The sequence below is a fragment of the Miscanthus floridulus genome, chromosome 5 (genome assembly GCF_019320115.1).
Source record: "Miscanthus floridulus cultivar M001 chromosome 5, ASM1932011v1, whole genome shotgun sequence".
Lineage (NCBI taxonomy): Eukaryota > Viridiplantae > Streptophyta > Magnoliopsida > Poales > Poaceae > Miscanthus > Miscanthus floridulus.
The window spans coordinates 135,411,813-135,429,232 of NC_089584.1; the positions used below are offsets into that span (position 1 = coordinate 135,411,813).

A 17,420-nucleotide genomic window follows, 5' to 3' on the forward strand; every position below is an offset into this window, starting at 1 on the left:
TGAACAATGTCCCATCAATTTCCCTAAGTGTAGTTAAGGTGTATTAGACCATAATCAACCACTTTACACAAGTGCTACACCAACTTCTACTGATCACATGTGATGAAGCAACAAAACAATCCATTTCACTCTAATGTTGCAAATCCATGTTTCACATGTTTCATGACTTTGTTGTTATTTTATACTTGTCATATTACTACCATGTTGCCATGTTTCAAGGTATGAGAAACTCATGTTGCATTCACATGTTTCACTACTACCATTCACAAGCAAATCAAGTATGAAACAAACAGAATCGCGAATGTTGCATATGTATGTTTCAGTGACAATGGCATGATGAGATAAATGATGCATATGTTTATGAAATGAAATGCAATTTTGTGGAAGCCAAACACCTAGGGTGTTACATCGTGAGCTTCATATCCTTTCACGAGCGCGGCCTCGGCCTGTCGGCAGACCGATTCATACGGGCGCTCCCGCACAACTACAGAGTGGAGCTCCACAACTTCAACCCCAACTCCATCGCGTAGGCGGCCATCTTCGTCGCCATCTACGAGGGGTACCTAGGGATTGCTCCCCATTGGGAGCTATGGCTCCACCTTTTTCGGGCAGGGCATACCACCAAGCCGACAGGCACGTCGGGCACAAGGAAGACAGTGAGGGCTAGCAGCTGCACTCTCCAAGTGCGCTAGGACCGTCAACACCTGTACATCCCAGCCTAGCTCGCGTCAACCAATCGCCGCTGGTACACCAGTTGGTTCTATCTCCGCAACGATGATGGTGGACTTCCCCCTACACCGAGCGGATCATGGAGAGCTGTCCGAAGAAGTGGAAGTATGGCGTCCTGAAGGAGGATCAGCCCAAGCTGCAGCCGCTCCTGGAGGGGCTGGAGAGGCTATAGAGCCGCTGCCTCATGGCGGCTGTGGTCGTGGCTGCCTTCCACTACCGGAGGGTGTTGCCGCTGATGGCTTGGCGGTGGCACCTATTCGAGATGAGACCGGATGAGCCGATCAAGGGCATCCGGATGTCCGCCTCCGCCCTCTTCGACGAGGAGATTCTTCGTCGGGTGAGGGAGACGGTAGAGGAGAAGCTGAGGAGCGGTGGCCTAACCCCATCGTGATGCGCTCGTCATGGAGGTAACTCACCCTGGTAAGTCATGCGCCATTGCAGCCCCTGAGGCCTCCCCGTTCCTCAGTGTTTCCTATTCCCTTACCTGTGTTTACCATTCCTGTAGGGGATGAGGGACGTGTGAGCCTCTTCGCCGCCTATTCCCGAGGACACAGAGCGGCGAGCGGTGAACCGGGCGCACGCCGAGGCGCAGAAGAAGCGGAAGGACACCGAGCAGGCAAAGCGCAAGAGGAAGACCCTTAAGCGCGAAGAGCTGGAGAAGCACCGCTGGCGGCAGAGGTAGGAGGGCCTCTCGGTGGAGGCGTCTCCATCATCGTCACTATCGACGGATTCTTCGGGCGGTGATGACACGAGCGAGCTAGGGCGGGGTCCCCTGGACCATCTCCCTGACGTCGGGGAGACTGTGCTCGGGGCATCGGTGAGCAGCCCGGTACTCCTAGGAGGAGGAGGAGAGGGCGCCTTGGGGCCGGTGATCGCCCACCCTGGGGCCGAGGCCGACATGCCCAAGGCGCGGGCGTTGGGAAAGCGCACCATCAGCCCAGTGGGCTCGATGGCAGAGGTGGAGCGAGCAGGGTGGGGGCGACGCAACCGCCCCCGTAGAGGGTCGAGGGGGCACCGGGGTTCGGCGAGGACCGGTCGGCACCGATGGATACAGAGGCGTGCCACCACCGCTGCCACCATCGTTGCAGAGGAGGGTCGCAGTGCCGAAGTGGTTGCAGCCCCGCTCGAGGTAAGCATTTTTTCGATAGAGTTGCAGCATCTTTCGTTCATTCTTTGGTCGCATGCTGAACCCGTAAGTATCTTGTCTTCAGTCGGAAGCGTCCTGCGGAGGTGCCTGCCTTGGCGCCACTTAAGGCGCTCAAGGTGAGCCCTAGCTCCACCGCCCACTGGGTGGTGGAGGCACAAGCCGCCATACAACGTGGTGCGGCGTCGACGAGGGCCGACCCGAAGGAGCCGGTCACCCAAGGAGAGGCTGCCAAGGCAGCCCCAACACAGGTAGGGGAGGGAGCACCTACGCCCCACGAGGCCGAGGCCCGTGGGTCAGGTGAGGCCGAGGCATCCTTGGCCGCTGAGGCCACCGAGGTCAAGGCCCCCTGGACCTCTGAGGCCGAGGCGACGGAGGCCGGGGTGCCCAGGACCGCCGAGGCCGTGGTGGTAGAGGCCAGAGCCCCCAGGACCACCGAGGCCACGGTGGCGGAGGCCGGAGCCCCTGGGTCCACCAGTGCTGGGCGGTGAAGGCTGACGTGAGCACAGCGAAGCCCGCAGCCCAGGAAGTGGAGATGAAGATGGCAGAGGCCTCGATACCGCCCCTGGTCCAAGGCCTACCGCTGTTGCGGGAGAGTGCCCGAGAAGTGGAGGTCCATTCGATCTCCGGCGATACTTCCTGGGGGAGGGAGGGGGCAGATGCTGAGGCGGTTAGCACTGTGGAGCAGCCTGCTCCGGCCTTTGGTGAGGGAAGCTCGACCCTCGTGTAGGTGCAACCCGAGCCTCGTGGGTGGGATCACCCACGTGTCTTGTGGCAGAGCCAGGACGACCCTAAGGGGGAGCCTCTGTTCACCCTTGAGGACACGGCCAAGGGGAGGCACTAGGACACCTTCGAGCAATACCACCAGCTGGTGGCGCGGTCGCTGCGGATAGCACTGTCCGTCGTGGCTGACGATCTACCTAGGGTCACCCAGGTACGCGCCTCCTTTTCTCATGCGGTGTCGTCCTTTTCTGAGTTTTTTCGCAGTGCATGACCCCTATTCTGTCTATCCAGGATCTTGAGACCTAGTCCCTTGGGAAGTCAGTGTTCCTCCAACAGGAGAGGGATGTTTGGGACCAGCTCTAGTGGCAGAAGGACCTGCTCGCTTGTGCCAACTAGCTTCTGTCGGCACGAAGCGTGGAGGTGGAGGACCTCTGCCTATGTGGTGCCGATATGAAGGCTACGACGATAGTGGCTCAGGAGCAGGTCACCCCCTTGGTGGCGCGGGTTAAGGAGTTGGAGGAGGAGCTGACCCACGTAGCCAGCGATCGGGACGCCTTCAGGTCCTAGGCTGGAGAAGCCATGGCCTTTGTCAAGGCCCTTGCTGGATAGCTAGGGATAGAGTAGGGTGCGCACCAGCTGATGAAAGGTGCCTTGGATGAGGCCCTCAAGGTGGCTGAGGCCTCCCAGACCGAGGTTGTGGTCTAAGGGGAAAGGCCGAGGGTGAGTCCTATTCCCCTTGTTTTATTTGTTTTTCTTGTGTTCGGCCCCTAACTCCCTGGTGTGATGTAGAGCTGGAGGAAGAGGCTTCCAAGGCAGCCGAGGCTTCCTGGGTCGAGGCCCAGCACCTAAAGGAGAAACTCGAGGCCTCTTAGGTCGAGGCCCAGCACTGGAAGGAGAAAGCCGAGGCCTCTCGGGTTGAGGCCCAGTGCTAGGAAGAGAAAGCCGAGGGTGAGTCACGTAGTTCTTTGCCCTTGTCTAGCTTATTTCCTTTCATGCTTAACCCCGTCCTGCTTGTCTCAGTGCAGGGTTGGAGAAGGAGGCTTCGCAGGCAGCTGAGGCTTCTGTCGCGGTGCAGGTGGTGCTCGAGGCCGAGATCGAGGGGCACAACACGCTGTGAAGCACTGCCTGCACTGCCTACGAAGCCCTAGAGGTCGAGGGGGTCTAGTCAGGCAGCTCCCTTGGGAGCCGCCTGATTGCGTTGAGTGGCCAAGTGCGCAAGCGACTCCTAGGGGTGCTGCACATGGGCGTTAAGCGTGCCCTGGCCGTCATTGCCTCGCACTACATCGGCGTTGACCTCAAGGCCATCAACGATGGCTACGTCCTGTTCGATGATGATGGGGAGGCCGATGAGGAGGTTGCGAAGCTGATGGAGGTGGCAGAGGGCCCCACCACGGTGCTGGCCAAACTGTTTGAAGATGAGACAGTCCCTCCCACGCCATCCGCCAATGCTGGAGACCCTGAGCCTTGACCTGGTCCCAAGAGGCCATGTAAATAGATTAGGGATTATGTTACCCTATCATAATGCTGGTGGCCATCGAGGCCTTTTTAAAGTAATCGTGCATCTATGCTTCTTTAATCGTTTTTAGTGTATTTTCGAGCCTCTGCCCTCTGTCTCGTCTCTGAACAAATCTCTTGCAAAAAACTTCCTCGGAGCCTAAGCTGCCCCTCGGGCAAAAGGTGGTGAGGGAGTGCCGTAGCCCGAAGGCGTAGGCCATCTCATGACTCAGCCAACCTTTTGGCCTTGAGACAGTCTTTCGGTCCTTAGGTTTTTTTACAATCGATTTGTTAGAGAGCGCTAGAGAGTTTGGTGTATAATTTTTTTTCAAAAAAATAACTAAAAAATGGTGCGTGGGACTTAGGGGGGAGTCCCCCCTTCTAGCCCCCGAGGGAGGCTCGGTTCTGTAGAGGTAGAGCCGAGTCTCGCTAATGGAGTTATCATATCGCTGAGGCCCTTGATGGGCCCGAGGGGTTTCTCGAAAAATTTGAACTAAAGAACATTTCTTAATTGTATTTCGAGAAACAAGGTATACAGTGCTTGGAAATTTAAGGGTAAAAGTGACGTAGCTGTTCTATGTTCCAAGTGTTGGTGAGGATTTCACCCTTCTCGTTGGCTAGCTTGTAGGTCTCGGGCTTCAGCACTTGGGTGACGATGTATGGTCCTTCCCATGGCAGGGTCAGCTTGTGGCGGCCCCTATTGCTCTGCCTCAGCCTCAGCACCAGGTTGCCCACCTTTAGGTCTCGGCATCGAATGCATCGGGCTTGATAGCGTCGTAGGGTTTGCTGGTACTTGGCCGAATGTAGCAGCACAACGTCTCGGGCTTCCTCCAGTTGGTCGAGGGCGTCTTCATGGGCAGTGCGGTTGCTCTGCTCGTTGTAGACCTAAAGCCTCAGGGAACCGTATTCCAAGTCAGTGGGGAGGACGGCCTCGGCTCCATAGACTAGGAAGAACGGTGTGAACCCCGTGGCTTGGCTCGGGGTGTTCCTCAAGCTCCAGATGACTGACGGGAGTTCAGCAAGCCATTTCTTGCCAAACTTCTTCAATCGGTTGTATATTCTTGGCTTGAGGCCTTGTAGGATCATACTATTGGCTCGTTCTACTTGGCCGTTTGTCCTAGGGTGTCCTACGGCCGACCAGGCCACATGGATGTGGTGGTCGTCGCAGAACGTCAGGAACTTGCGACCGGTGAATTGCGTCCCGTTATTAGTGATGATGGTGTTTGGAACCCCGAACCTGTGGATGATATTAGTGAAGAACATCACCGCTTGCTCGGATTTGATTTGATTGATCGGACGAGCCTCGATCCACTTGGAGAACTTATCGATCACAACCAACATATGGGTGTAGCCCCCGGGGGCCTTCTATAGAGGCCCAACCATGTCTAGCCTCCACATGGCAAAGGGCCATGTAATGGGGATGGTCTGGAGGGCTTGAGCCGGGAGGTGCGTTTGCCGCACATAGTACTGGCATCCCTCACAGGAGCGTACTAGCTTGGTGGCGTCGACAACCGCCGTCGGCCAGTAGAACCCTTGGCGGAAGGCGTTTCCGATGAGTGTCCGAGGCGCTGCATGGTGCCCATAGGCCCCTGCGTGCAAGTCCCAAAGTAGGGCTTGGCCTGCCTCAGTGGTGATGCATCGTTGGAGGACGCTAGATGGGCTTTGTTGGTACAACTCGCCGTTGCTGAGGACATAAGTCTTGGCTCGTCGCGCGAGCCGTCTAGCTTTAGTCCTATCTACAGGGAGCTCTCCTCGAACGAGGCAATCAAGGAATGGGACCTGCCAGTCTGTGCCTTGGTTGGCCTCAAGAGGCTCCGTGTTGACTTCCATCACCTCAGGCTTGGCCGAAGGGGTCTCGGCGACAGAGGGGGCCTAGAGTCCTGTGGTGGGCTCGACTGGTGGGCCCTCTTCCACCATTGAGGCGTAGTTGATGGAAGGCTTGTGGAGGTCTTTAGCAAAAATGTTTGGGGGACCAGGGCCCACGCCGATGCCATCTTTGCCTGTTCATCCGCGGCCTCGTTGAATTTATGCGCGATGTGGTTGAGTTCGAGACCGTCGAACTTATCTTCAAGGCGACGTACCAGCTTGCAGTATGCCTCCATCTTGGGGTCGTGGCAGTTCGACTCCTTCATCACCTGATTGACGACGAGCTGCGAGTCGCCCCACATGTCGAGGCACCGTACTCCAAGTTCGATGGCGATCTGCAAGCCGTTGACGAGGGCTTCGTACTTGGCTGTGTTGTTGGAGGTGGCGAAGTGGAGCCGAATCATGTAGCGCATGTGTACCCTGAGGGGCGAGATGAAGAGCAGACCCGCGCTCGCCCCGGTCTTCATCAGCGACCCATCGAAGTACATGGTCCAGCATTCCGCCTAGACTAGGGTAGGTGGCAGTTGGATGTCGGTCCACTCTGCCATAAAATTGGCCAAGACCTGAGATTTGATTGCTTTCTGAGGCACAAAGGATAGTGCCTCCCCCATGAGTTTGATGGCCCACTTGGCTATCCTACCCGAGGCCTCCTGGTTATGGATTATCTCCCTAGGGGGAAAGACGACACCATGGTTACTGGGTGGGATTCGAAGTAGTGACGTAGCTTGCGTCGAGCCAAGACTATGGCGTAGATTAGTTTCTGGATGTGGGGGTAGCGTGTTTTGGTCTCGAAGAGTACTTCGCTAATGAAGTAGATAGGTCGTTGGATGGGTAGAGCATGCCCCTCTTCCTGCCTCTCGACTACTATGGCCGCGCTGACCACTTGGGTCATTGTGGCAACGTAAAGTAAGAGAGCCTCGCCCTTGGCTAGCGGTACTAGGATGGGAGGATTGGTGAGCAACACCTTGAGTTTGGCGAGGGCTTCTTCGGCCTCGGGGGTCTAAGAAAAGTGCTCCGATTTCCTCAAGAGACGGTATAGAGGCAAGCCTTTTTCGCCAAGGCGCGAGATGAAGCGGCTCAGGGCCGCAAGGCATCCCATAACCCTCTATACTCCCTTGAGGTCTTGGATCGGCCCCATATTGGTCACGGCCGAGACCTTCTTTGGGTTGGCTTAGATGCCGCGTTCTGAGACTATGAATCCTAAAAGCATGCCTCGGGGGACCTCGAAGACACACTTTTCGGGGTTAAGCTTGATGCCCCTTTCCCTAAGGCATCTAAAGGCTATTTCCAAGTCGCTGACAAGATCACTGGCCTTCCTAGACTTGACCATGATGTCATCCACATAGGCCTCGATGGTCTTCCCAATGTGCTCACCAAAGACATGGGTCATGCACTACTGGTATGTGGCCCCTGCGTTTCGGAGGCCGAATGGCATAGTTACGTAGCAGTACATGCCAAATGGTGTGATGAAAGAAGTCGCGAGTTGGTCAGACTCTTTCATCTTGATCTGATGGTACCCGGAATACGCATCAAGGAAGGATAGGGTTTCACATCCCACAGTAGAGTCGATGATTTAGTCAATTCGGGGTAATGGGAAAGGGACTTCTGGACATGCTTTGTTTAGACTGGTGTAGTCTACACACATTCTCCACTTCCCATTTTTCTTCTTAACTAATACGGGATTAGCTAACCACTCCGGATGGGACACTTCTTTGATGAATCCAGCTGCCAGGAGCTTCTGTATCTCTTTGCCAATGGCTCTACGCTTTTTCTCATCAAATCGGTGTAGGCGCTGCTTCACCGGCCTAGAGCTGGCCTAGATGTCCAAGGCGTGCTCGGCGACCTCCCTCGGTATGCCCGGCATGTTCGAGGGACTCCACGTGAACATATCGGCATTCATGCGAAGAAAGTCAATGAGCACGGCTTCCTATTTGATGTCGAGGGTGGCACTAATCCTCAATGCCCGGTCGTCGGGGCAAGAGGGGTTGACCGAGACAAGCTTGATGGTCTTCGTGGGCTCAAAAGTCCTGGCGTGACGCTTGGAGTCGGGCACCTCGCTACTGAGTTGGTCGAGGTTGACGATGAGGGTCTCAGCCTCTATGATAGCCTCGGCATACTTGATGCACTCGACATCGCAATCGTATGCATGCTTGTATGTGGACTCGATGGTGATGATGCTATTGGGGCCTGACATCTTGAGCTTGAGGTACGTGTAGTTGGGGACCACCATGACCTTGGCGTAGCTCGGCCACCCTAGGATGGCGTGGTAGGTTCCCTTGAACCCAACCACCTTGAAGGTGAGGACCTCCTTGCGGTAGTTGGAGGGAGTACCGAAGCAGACGGGCAGGTTGATGCGCCTAAGGGGCCACGTGCGTTTCCCCGGCACAATGCCGTGGAAAGGCGCGGCGCCACCCTAGAGCTACGACTGGTCGAGCTCCAGGAGCTCCAGGGTGTTGGCGTAGAGGATGTTGAGGCCGCTGCCTCCGTCCATCAATACCTTAGTGAGCCAGGTGTTGCCGATAATGGGGTCGACGACAAGTGGGTACTGCTCGGGGTTTGGGACATAATCGGGATGGTCGTCCCGATCAAAGGTGATTGCCTCCTAAGACCAGTTGAGGTATCGAGGAGCGGCCACCTTCATCGAGAAGACCTCCCGGCGCTCCCTCTTCTACTGTTGTGCCGTGAGGCACGCCGAAGGCCCGCTGAAGATCATGAAAGCATTGTGCACTTCGGGGAATCCGTCGTCCTTGTCGCCGGCGCCCCTCTTCTTAGCATCATCGTCGGGGAGCCTGAGCTTGGCGTAGTAATGCCAGAGCATGGTGCACTCTTCGAGGGCATGCTTCACCGGGCCCTAGTGGTAAGGGTAGGGTTTCTTGAGCATGTTGTCGAAGAGCCTGGGGCCTCTGGGGCCTCAAGGATTTTTGCGCTCTGTGGCCACGACTAGGCCAGCCTCGAGGACTTCCTACTTCCCCTGGCGACCCTTTTTCTTTTTCTTGGGGAGGTGGGGAGCCGAGGCCCCAAGGGCCTCATCCCTTTGCTTCCCCTTGGCGTCGTCGTCGAGGAAGATGGCCCTAATGGCCTCTTCGCCCAAGGCAAAGTTGGTGGCGATGTTGAGGAGTGCAGCCACCAAGGTTGGTATGTTCCGACCTAATTCTCAGACCAGGTCTCAGTAGGTGGTGCCGGAGAGGAAAGCCTGGACGATCTCTGAGTCACCAACGCTTGGCAACTCAGTGCATTTCTTGGAGAAGCGCCGGATGAAGTCTCGGAGAGACTCGTCTGGGTCCTGGCGACAACTTTTGAGGTCCCAAGAGTTCCCAGGGCGCACGTACGTGCCCTGAAAGTTCTCGACGAAGACCCTTACCAAGTCGCGCCAGTCGTGGATCTATGAGGGAGGGAGATGTTCAAGCCAGGCTCGCGCCGAGTCTGACAGGAACAACGGGAGGTTGCGGATGATGAGCAGGTCATCGTCCACGCCACCTAGCTAACAAGCCAGGCGGTAATCGGCTAGCCAAAGTTTGGGATTGGTCTCGCCACTATACTTCATGAGGTTGGTCGGTTATCGGAATAGGACCGGAAAATGAGCAGCGCGGATGGCTCTGCTAAAGACTCGAGGACCAGGTGGCTCAGGGGAAGGATAGTAGTCTTCCCCGCTATCGTAGCGGCCACCTCGATGCGGATGGTAGCCCTGGGTAGGCCCCTCATTGTCATGTTGCCATTGCCTGCTGACCACCTCGTGGTCGCCCTGTGCCTCGCATCGGTTGCCGAGGCGGTCGTGCAGCAAGGGGACCCTGTTGATTGTTGGTGCCTGAGCGGGCTCGGGACAAACCGAGGCCTCCCTATCCTACCAAGGCGGTGCCGTGGGAAGGTCCGAGGTGCCTCCGCGCCGTCGGGAGGCAGAACTCTCAGCCTACTGCACCACGGCGGTCACGAGGAGATCTCGGAGCTTGCCGCGGACCCGTTGCCTCTCCGTGGTAGAGGGCTCAGGCATCGTTCGGACTAGCATCGCCGCAGCCGTGACATTCTGGCTAGCACGATTGAAGATTGGGGGTTGCTCACCCCCTTCGTCATCGTTGATGCGGTGGTGGACATCGCGGGCCCTCCGCCGGGCTCCTCCGCCATCACCGCGACCCTGCTGCAACTGCTCAAGAGTGTCTCTGAGCTGTTGTAGAAGGAGTTGATCTTGCTCGACCTTGGCCTGAAGCTCATGGAGCTGCTCCAAGTCCGGGCGTCGAAGTTGTCCGAGGGCGAGGCTCTCATTCCACATTACCGGTGGGACAACGCGTGAGGGTATAGCATTGCCTGCTCCCTAGCGAAGTGGGGTACGATTGCCTACCCCCTCGTCCTCATCGCCCGTGCTTGGCATCCCGAGTCTGACGTGGAAGCACTCACGAGTGGGATCGTAAGTGCCTTCGTCATCAGAGTCAGAGTAGCCGAAGCAGTAGTTGCTCGTGGCCAGGAAGCGGCGCATGGCTTCAGGGTCACGAAGTCTGGAGAAGTCTACTCCGGCCCATGCCTCATCATCCTCCGAGGAGTCAGCGTGGGTATGAGTCGAAGTCGTGGTGCTAAAGTCGAGGGCGAAGCATTGGTAGCGTCCTAAGGGCTCCGCGTGAGCAGAAGCATATGCAGAAGCATAGGTGGCGGTGGCATTTCTCAACCCGAAGGGGTATGGGGATGGTGCCATCGCCAGGCTTTGCTCCATCGAAGTGGACTCCTCAGGACATGGCGGGGCAGAGCTTGATGACGGGGCGTCGTCATGCGCCATCGGCGTCTTTCCCTTGTCTAGGCTCAGGCTAGACAGGTCCCCAACCAGGGACCTTGTGCCAATAGCTAGGCGTGGGATACCGGTGGAGCGTGGCATGTTGCCCTGAGTTCGCGTGGTGTCGGGGTGGCCCCGCTCGCATCATGCCTAGCAAGCGCGACGAGAGCGGCTGCCCGGGCGCCGCCTGCGCCTGGGCTGCGGGTGCGTAATGTCGTCATCGGTCGGTGGGGCTCAGGGTGTGAGAAGTACCATATCATACTCACATCCTAGAGACATGAACTCTAGGCTCCCAAAACAGATCACCGTGCCGAGACGCAGTGGTCGTACAGGATCTGCCATCCATAACTCATTAGGGAGATAGAGCTGACACATAGAGCCCCTACCTGGCGCGCCAACTGTCGGTGTTTCGGACCGGCAGGCCCTCAACCAACTAGTAAAAATGTACTGCGTGCCCCTAATCCCGGATGGTGATGCAAAGAGACACAAGGTTTACACTAGTTCGGGCAATGGGTGCCCTACGTCCAGTCTAAGATATCGATCTTGTATTCCTTGCACCGAAATGCTCGTAGTAAGGGGTTACAAGCAAGGCGAGAGAGGGAGCTAGTCCCAGGTCTCTGCATGGAACGACGTGGATTGCTTGAGACGTTGGTCTCAGGCGGTGGGGAAGCGTGCGCGTCACAAAGTGTCGAGCGTGTGTTCGTCTACCTCGTGTGCTTGTCTATGCCTGGGTGTGTGCGGGCGTGAGAGTAAGTCGGTTCTCCTCTACGTGTTCATCTATCTCGTGTGCTCGGGGCTTAGAAACGGCCCCGATCCCTCACTTTTATAGTTGAAGGGGGACAGGGGTGGTACATGTGTCAGCTACGCGGTGTCGTGCGAATAGAGGTGGCGTGTCCGAGCCCTGTAGCCTATTACTGTGGCGGCATGGTCGATGGAGTGGTCCTACCCTTGAAGTGCTGGAGCAACGCGCTGGTCACATCCGATCCTGTACGACGTGGGAGCTCCAGTGATGGCTTGACGCAGGGCCTGGCAAGCGACGTGCTGGTTGCTGTGCGTTGACTGCGTGAAGAGCCGAGGCTCAGTTGATGCCGAGGCCAAGCCGTCGTGGGGGGCTTGGCGGGCGTGAATCCCGAGGTTGCCGAGGCCCCGAAGTAGACTGCCGAGGCATGGAGGGAGCAGTTGGTCCTGTACACTGACTCCAAGGCTATAGTAACCCAGACCTGACTCCGCACGCCGCGTTGTTCCTGGAGTAGGAGTTAGGTGGCGCAGCGCAGTACGGGCGCCGGTCATGGGCACAGCACCGAGCACAGCGGCCGGTAACCCCTGCCCTGTCCTGACCTGGATGGTATGGCTTCGATGTGACTGGCGTCCAGTCGGCCACTCCGCTGTGTCGAGCCATCGTTCGGCTGATATCGCGGGAGCGGTTGAACGCACCGGGGGGACGTGACATCTTGTCCGAGAAGTTGGTCGAGGCGGAGGCGACGGGTTTGTTTTGCCGAGCCGGCCTTGAGCGAGGCGGAGAATCGGCGTCTCGTCTGAGGCTGTACGCGCGGGGCCTCGGGCGAGACGGAGAATCGGTTCCCTGGTCGAGGCCTTTCGCGCGAGGCCTCGAGCGAGGCAGAAAATCGGTAGGTCGTCCGAGGCCTCTCGTGCGAGGCCTCTAGCGAGGCGGAGAGTAGGTGGCCTCGGACGTGGCCGAGGTTTAGCCAATAGTTGTCTCTTGGCTTTGATTTTGACGGGGTATAAGCGATTTTTTCGATAGTTGCTTAGGGGACTCCATCTCATGGTACCCGACAACGGTCCTGCGTATACCTGGACTAATAAACGTTTTGCCACTAACCCAACTTATGAAAGGCTTGATCGCGGTCTTGGAAATGCAGAATGGTGTGTAGCTTTTCCATCAACTACGATCTACCATCTCCTGATGCTTCGCAGTGATCATGCTCCTATTCTGGCTGTTCTTAGTTCTAAAAAAAAGGGCAGCCCCAGTGCACGTAGCTCCCGCTTGCGCAGGGTCAGGGGAAGGGTCCGACCACTTGGGTATTTTGTACACAACCTTTCCCTGCATTTCTGCAAGAGACTGTTTCCAGGACTTAAACCCGTGACCTCATGGTCACAAGTCAGCAGCTTTACCACTGCGCCAAGGCTCCCCTTGTTTTAAAACTAACCGACCGTTTCGTTTTGAGAATTGGTGGCTCAGGGAACAGGAATACCACATGGTTGCTCACCAAAGTTGGCAGCGCTCAGCTACTAGAACTGTTACCCAGAAAACCAAATTCCTGGCCTCTGATCTTCGGAAATGGAGAAAAAGCAAACCAAGAATTCCTGATCAGCTTGCTGCAATTGAAACCCAACTTCTCCAGCTTCAATCTAAGCCTCCCAATCAGCAATACCACTCTCTGCAAAACCACCTTACCCACCAGCACCACGAACTCCTTGCCAAAGATGAGATTTATCACCTACAAAGAGCTAAAAAGGATTGGGCTGCCAATGGAGACCGCAATACTACTTTCTTCCACCTCTCCATAATTAAAAGGAATAGGAGAAACCGTATAACCTATCTCCACAATCTTGATGGCTCTCTATCCACCACTCCTGACCAGTTAGCCAACACCCTCATTCATTACTTCCAGTCCATTTTCACTTCGCAGAGCCAGCCCACCAATCAACCTACCAGTACCCAGCAGCTCCCTCCCTCCCCTGTTACTTTACCTAGCCATGCACCCAATGCTAATATCAACCACCACAATCCTGCCTGTGAGAGCACTGCTGTCTTTACAAGAGATTCGCTGGTTTCCCCAGCTAATGACACTTACACTAACTCCATTCCAGATATGCAGGAAATATATGAAATTGTCAAACAGATGAAGAACAATGCCAGCCGGGACCCGATGGTCTCAATGCAGCTTTCTACAAATTGGCGTGGTCGTGGATCAAGCAGGATGTTATTAAACTGGTAACAGATTTCTACTACTCTGGACATTTCCGTGATGACATCAATAAAACTTATATTGCCTTAATTCCTAAAAAAGACCAACCTCAGATTCCGCAGGATTTTAGACCCATAAGTCTTTGCAATGTCATATACAAAATTATAGCTAAGTCCCTAGCTAATAGAATTAAACCTCACCTTCCTAACACCATTAATCATGCTCAGGCGGCTTTTATTACTGATAGGCATATCTCTTCTAATGTCATCATCACCCAGAAAATAATTCACTCCTTCAACCTTAAAACCTGGAATCAGAAAGCTTTTCTTTTAAAATTAAACCTTGCTAAAGCTTTTGATTGGCTAGAATGGGGTTTCATAGAGACGACCCTCCGACGTCAAGGGTATCATGATTATTTCATTAACCTCATCCATGAATGCATTTCTTTGCCGTCTTTTTCTGTTCTGGTTAATGGTGAACCTTCTGCCACCTTCTGCTCAGAACGTGGCATTCGTCAAGGCTGCCCCCTGTCACCGTATCTTTTTGTCATAGCAATTAATGAATTGTCTATTCTCTTGCAAACTGAACTGCAGAACAGGAATCTTTCAGGCATCAGCTTGGGGCCCGGCTGTCCACCCATCCACTCCCTCCTTTTTGCCGATGATCTGATTCTCTGTGGACAAGCATCTGCTGCTGAGGCTTCCACTATTAATTCCCTTTTCCATCAATTCTCGCAGTTATCCGGGCAAATTCCTAATTACCATAAATCCTCCATCCTCTTTAGCAAAAATGTTGACAGTACCACCAGATCCCAAATTAAAAGCATTTTTCCTGTTCGGGACTTGCTTCCTAATACTATGCACCTTGGTCATCCAATGATTTTTAGTCACAGGGATAGGAATAAGGCTTATGATTTCATTCTCAACAAGTTCCGCTCCAAATTCACCACTGTCAAAGCCAATAAACTTAACCATGCTGGCAGACTCACCTACATCATATCTGTTCTTGCCTCTATTCCTATATACTACATGTCCACTGTTCTTTTCTCCAAAACTTTTGTTGAAAGGATCACTGCTATCATTCGGAGGTTCTGGTGGGCTGGAATCCAGGATGATAACTCGACCAATCCTATTGCCTTCCGCTCCTGGGACGATATATGTCAATCCAAAGAAAATGGGGGTCTCGGAATCAGAGACCTTTTCACTGTCAACAAGAGTCTAATCACCCACGCTGCATGGAACATTGCCACCAATAAAAATCCCTTTCTCACCAGCATCTTAAAAGCCAAATATTTCCACTCCAACTCATTTTGGACGGCCAGAGCTGATGGGCCTCGCTCTATCTTCTGGTCTTCTATCCTCCAGATTAAAAATGACCTTGTCCAGAATGTGATCTATCAAATTCATAATGGCAACATCTCTATTTGGTCCTCTCCTTGGTGTCAAATCTGGAATACCATCCATGACCACCTGCTCTTGCCTGTCACCCACTCTCCTCTTCCGAGTGTGGTTTCTGATCTATGGATCCCTAATACTCATATTTGGAACATGGATCTCCTTTCCACCATCTTTGATCCTCAGGCCGTTCAAATTATTTCCCAAATTGTGACGGTGGACAGCCAGCACCAGGACATCCTCCGATGGACTCCGGCAAGAAAAGGAGACTGCAGTACTAAAAATATTTACAGATTTTTACGTTCACAGGATCAGGTTCAACTTCCACTCACAGGATCAAGGAGCCTACAGCAACAGGCTAACCAGATCCTTCAACGGATGTGGAAACTGAAAAACCTTCCTCCACTTATCAAGACTTTCACCTGGAGACTTATTCGGAGAGCTCTTGCCACCGGATGCCGAGCTGCAAGATATTCAACCCATATCGATGAGCATTGCAGTGTCTGCGGACTAACTGAAACTGATGCACATTTATTTTTTTCACTGTGATTTTGCCCGTGCAGTTTGGTTCTCAGCCACTCCGCCTCTACGCGCTGACACTACCAAATGAGGAGGATGGTGTACAGGTTATTCTTTCGGTGCTTGTTACTGATTCAACTGAAAACTCCTTAATGCAAAAAATACTGATAACTATGTGGTATCTATGGAAAGCCCGAAACGATCAAAGATCTGGCAGGAAAACATGGAATACTTGGCAGGTACACCATGCTGTGGCGGCATTTATCAACACTGCAAACTCAGCAATCTCCACACACGATGAACAGGACAATCCAACACAGGAAGCAATACACAACACTGAAGCTGTAACCTCAAGCATCAACGCTTCCATTCCAGGCATCAACAATGGAATGACAGGTATGACCACCTTAATTGCAGGACATAATATTACACCGATAAATCAGATGTATAGGAACAACAACTTGGTGGACAGATTCACAGTTCATCTCCCAAGGCTATTGACAGGAGTAAGGTGCTACACTGATGCATCACTAACACCTGATCTTCAATCACTCCAGCCCAGACCTGCAGGTATTGGTCTCTTTATTATTAAGGGCCTGTTTGTTTCCACGATGCCGTATCGCGCGTTCGCGTTTGAGCGAACGCGGCTCCGAGGCCGCGTTTTGGGAATCGCCGAGCCGCGTTCATTTTCTGCTGCGAAACGGGCGAGCGCCGCAGACCGTTCGGCGGGATTATCTCGCGTTTTCCGCGCATCTCGGTCGCCAACGCGCTTATGAGCGGAAACAAACAGGCCCTAATACTCAAGTTCAACCTACACCAACCATCTACATCAAGGCGAAGATGACAGGGGCTACATCTGTGCTGATGGCCGAAGCTGCTGCAATTGCCCTTGCTGCAATTGTCACTGATCGGCTAAATCTACAGCAAATACATTTCCTCTCAGATAACCAGCAGCTTGTGCAATTCCTTAATGCCGTGGACCAAGGAAACCCACCAGATTGGAGGATCAAGCACTTTACTCTAGTGTTCACTAATCACACAAGGCATGGAGACAAAAGGATCCTCAAGGTGCACAGATCCCAGAACCAAACGGCTGACAACTTAGCTAGGCAGGCACTATCACAATCTCAGCCAACTTCTTTTGCATTGGCTTGTACCTGCTCTAATAGAGCACATGTAACTCAGTGCCCATTACTGGATGCACTTATGTCTGTAGCCTTGAACTCTGTAAGGCTGTTATCAGCTTCATGCTGCTGAAAATAAAGGTGTTTGTTGTCAAAAAGAAAAAAAAAACAGCATCCTTGAGCCACGTGTCCCGCTAAATTTAGGCGCGAGGGAGAGGAGCCCGGATGGCCAGAAGTCCTGGGCGTTTCGGCTGGGCGCCCGGCGATGCTGCAGGAAAACTGGAGACGGGGCAGCTTTTCATACTTTGCCGGGCATTTTCGTCCATCAACGGACCAATTATTTTGGTCCGTTTCAGTTTCCACATCTGCCCTCCCGTGCTGAACACCTCAACTCCTCTGTTGCAGCTTTCCCTTCTGAGTTCTGCAGCTCCGGGCGTGCATAACTAGCATGAATTTCAGTGCCTTTTCTAAATAATATTTTCTATAAACCTTGTTAAATGTAAGAATCTGTTTTTTAAATAAAAATAGTACTGTTTTATTAATTAATAGAAACATAAGTTTCGGCACCGAATTGCATTATCACTACATGTGCCATTGTTCATCACCCCCCGGTTAGCCACCTATGAAAATATGGCTTCAAGTACTTTCTTCTTCGATCGAACATGTCACTTATGACTATAAGTATAGCTCGTAAAATCTTAAAATAAATCCAGAAGAATGAGTACTCTCATAATCACGTCA

At 53.8% G+C, this 17,420-nt stretch overlaps 2 protein-coding genes across 2 annotated transcripts; one reads left to right on the top strand and one right to left on the bottom strand.

Moving 5' to 3' along the window:
* Positions 1-913: 913 nt before the first annotated feature.
* On the top strand, positions 914-3,713 carry LOC136455414 (uncharacterized). Its single transcript, XM_066455449.1, has 4 exons — positions 914-1,078; positions 1,235-1,248; positions 1,941-2,360; positions 3,617-3,713. The coding sequence occupies exons 1-4, from the start codon at positions 914-916 to the stop codon at positions 3,711-3,713; spliced, it is 696 nt and encodes a 231-aa protein (XP_066311546.1).
* Positions 3,714-7,883: 4,170 nt separating this feature from the next.
* Positions 7,884-8,774, bottom strand: LOC136455415 (uncharacterized). The gene is made up of 2 exons (XM_066455450.1): positions 8,629-8,774; positions 7,884-8,313 (listed from the first exon to the last, which is right to left on the bottom strand). Exons 1-2 carry the CDS (start codon positions 8,772-8,774, stop codon positions 7,884-7,886), a joined length of 576 nt encoding a protein of 191 aa, XP_066311547.1.
* Between the last annotated feature and the right edge of the window lie 8,646 nt (positions 8,775-17,420).

Bases quoted from the DNA above. Each gene is read 5' to 3' on its own strand.
- LOC136455414 (XM_066455449.1), top strand. From the start codon at position 914: ATGGCGGCTGTGGTCGTGGCTGCCTTCCACTACCGGAGGGTGTTGCCG. The intron at 2,361-3,616 runs GTGAAGGCTGAC...TGCTTGTCTCAG, and splicing joins GGGTCCACCAGTGCTGGGCG to TGCAGGGTTGGAGAAGGAGG.
- LOC136455415 (XM_066455450.1), bottom strand. From the start codon at position 8,774: ATGCTCTGGCATTACTACGCCAAGCTCAGGCTCCCCGACGATGATGCT. The intron at 8,314-8,628 runs GTAGAAGAGGGA...GTGGCCCCTTAG, and splicing joins GCGTGCCTCACGGCACAACA to GCGCATCAACCTGCCCGTCT.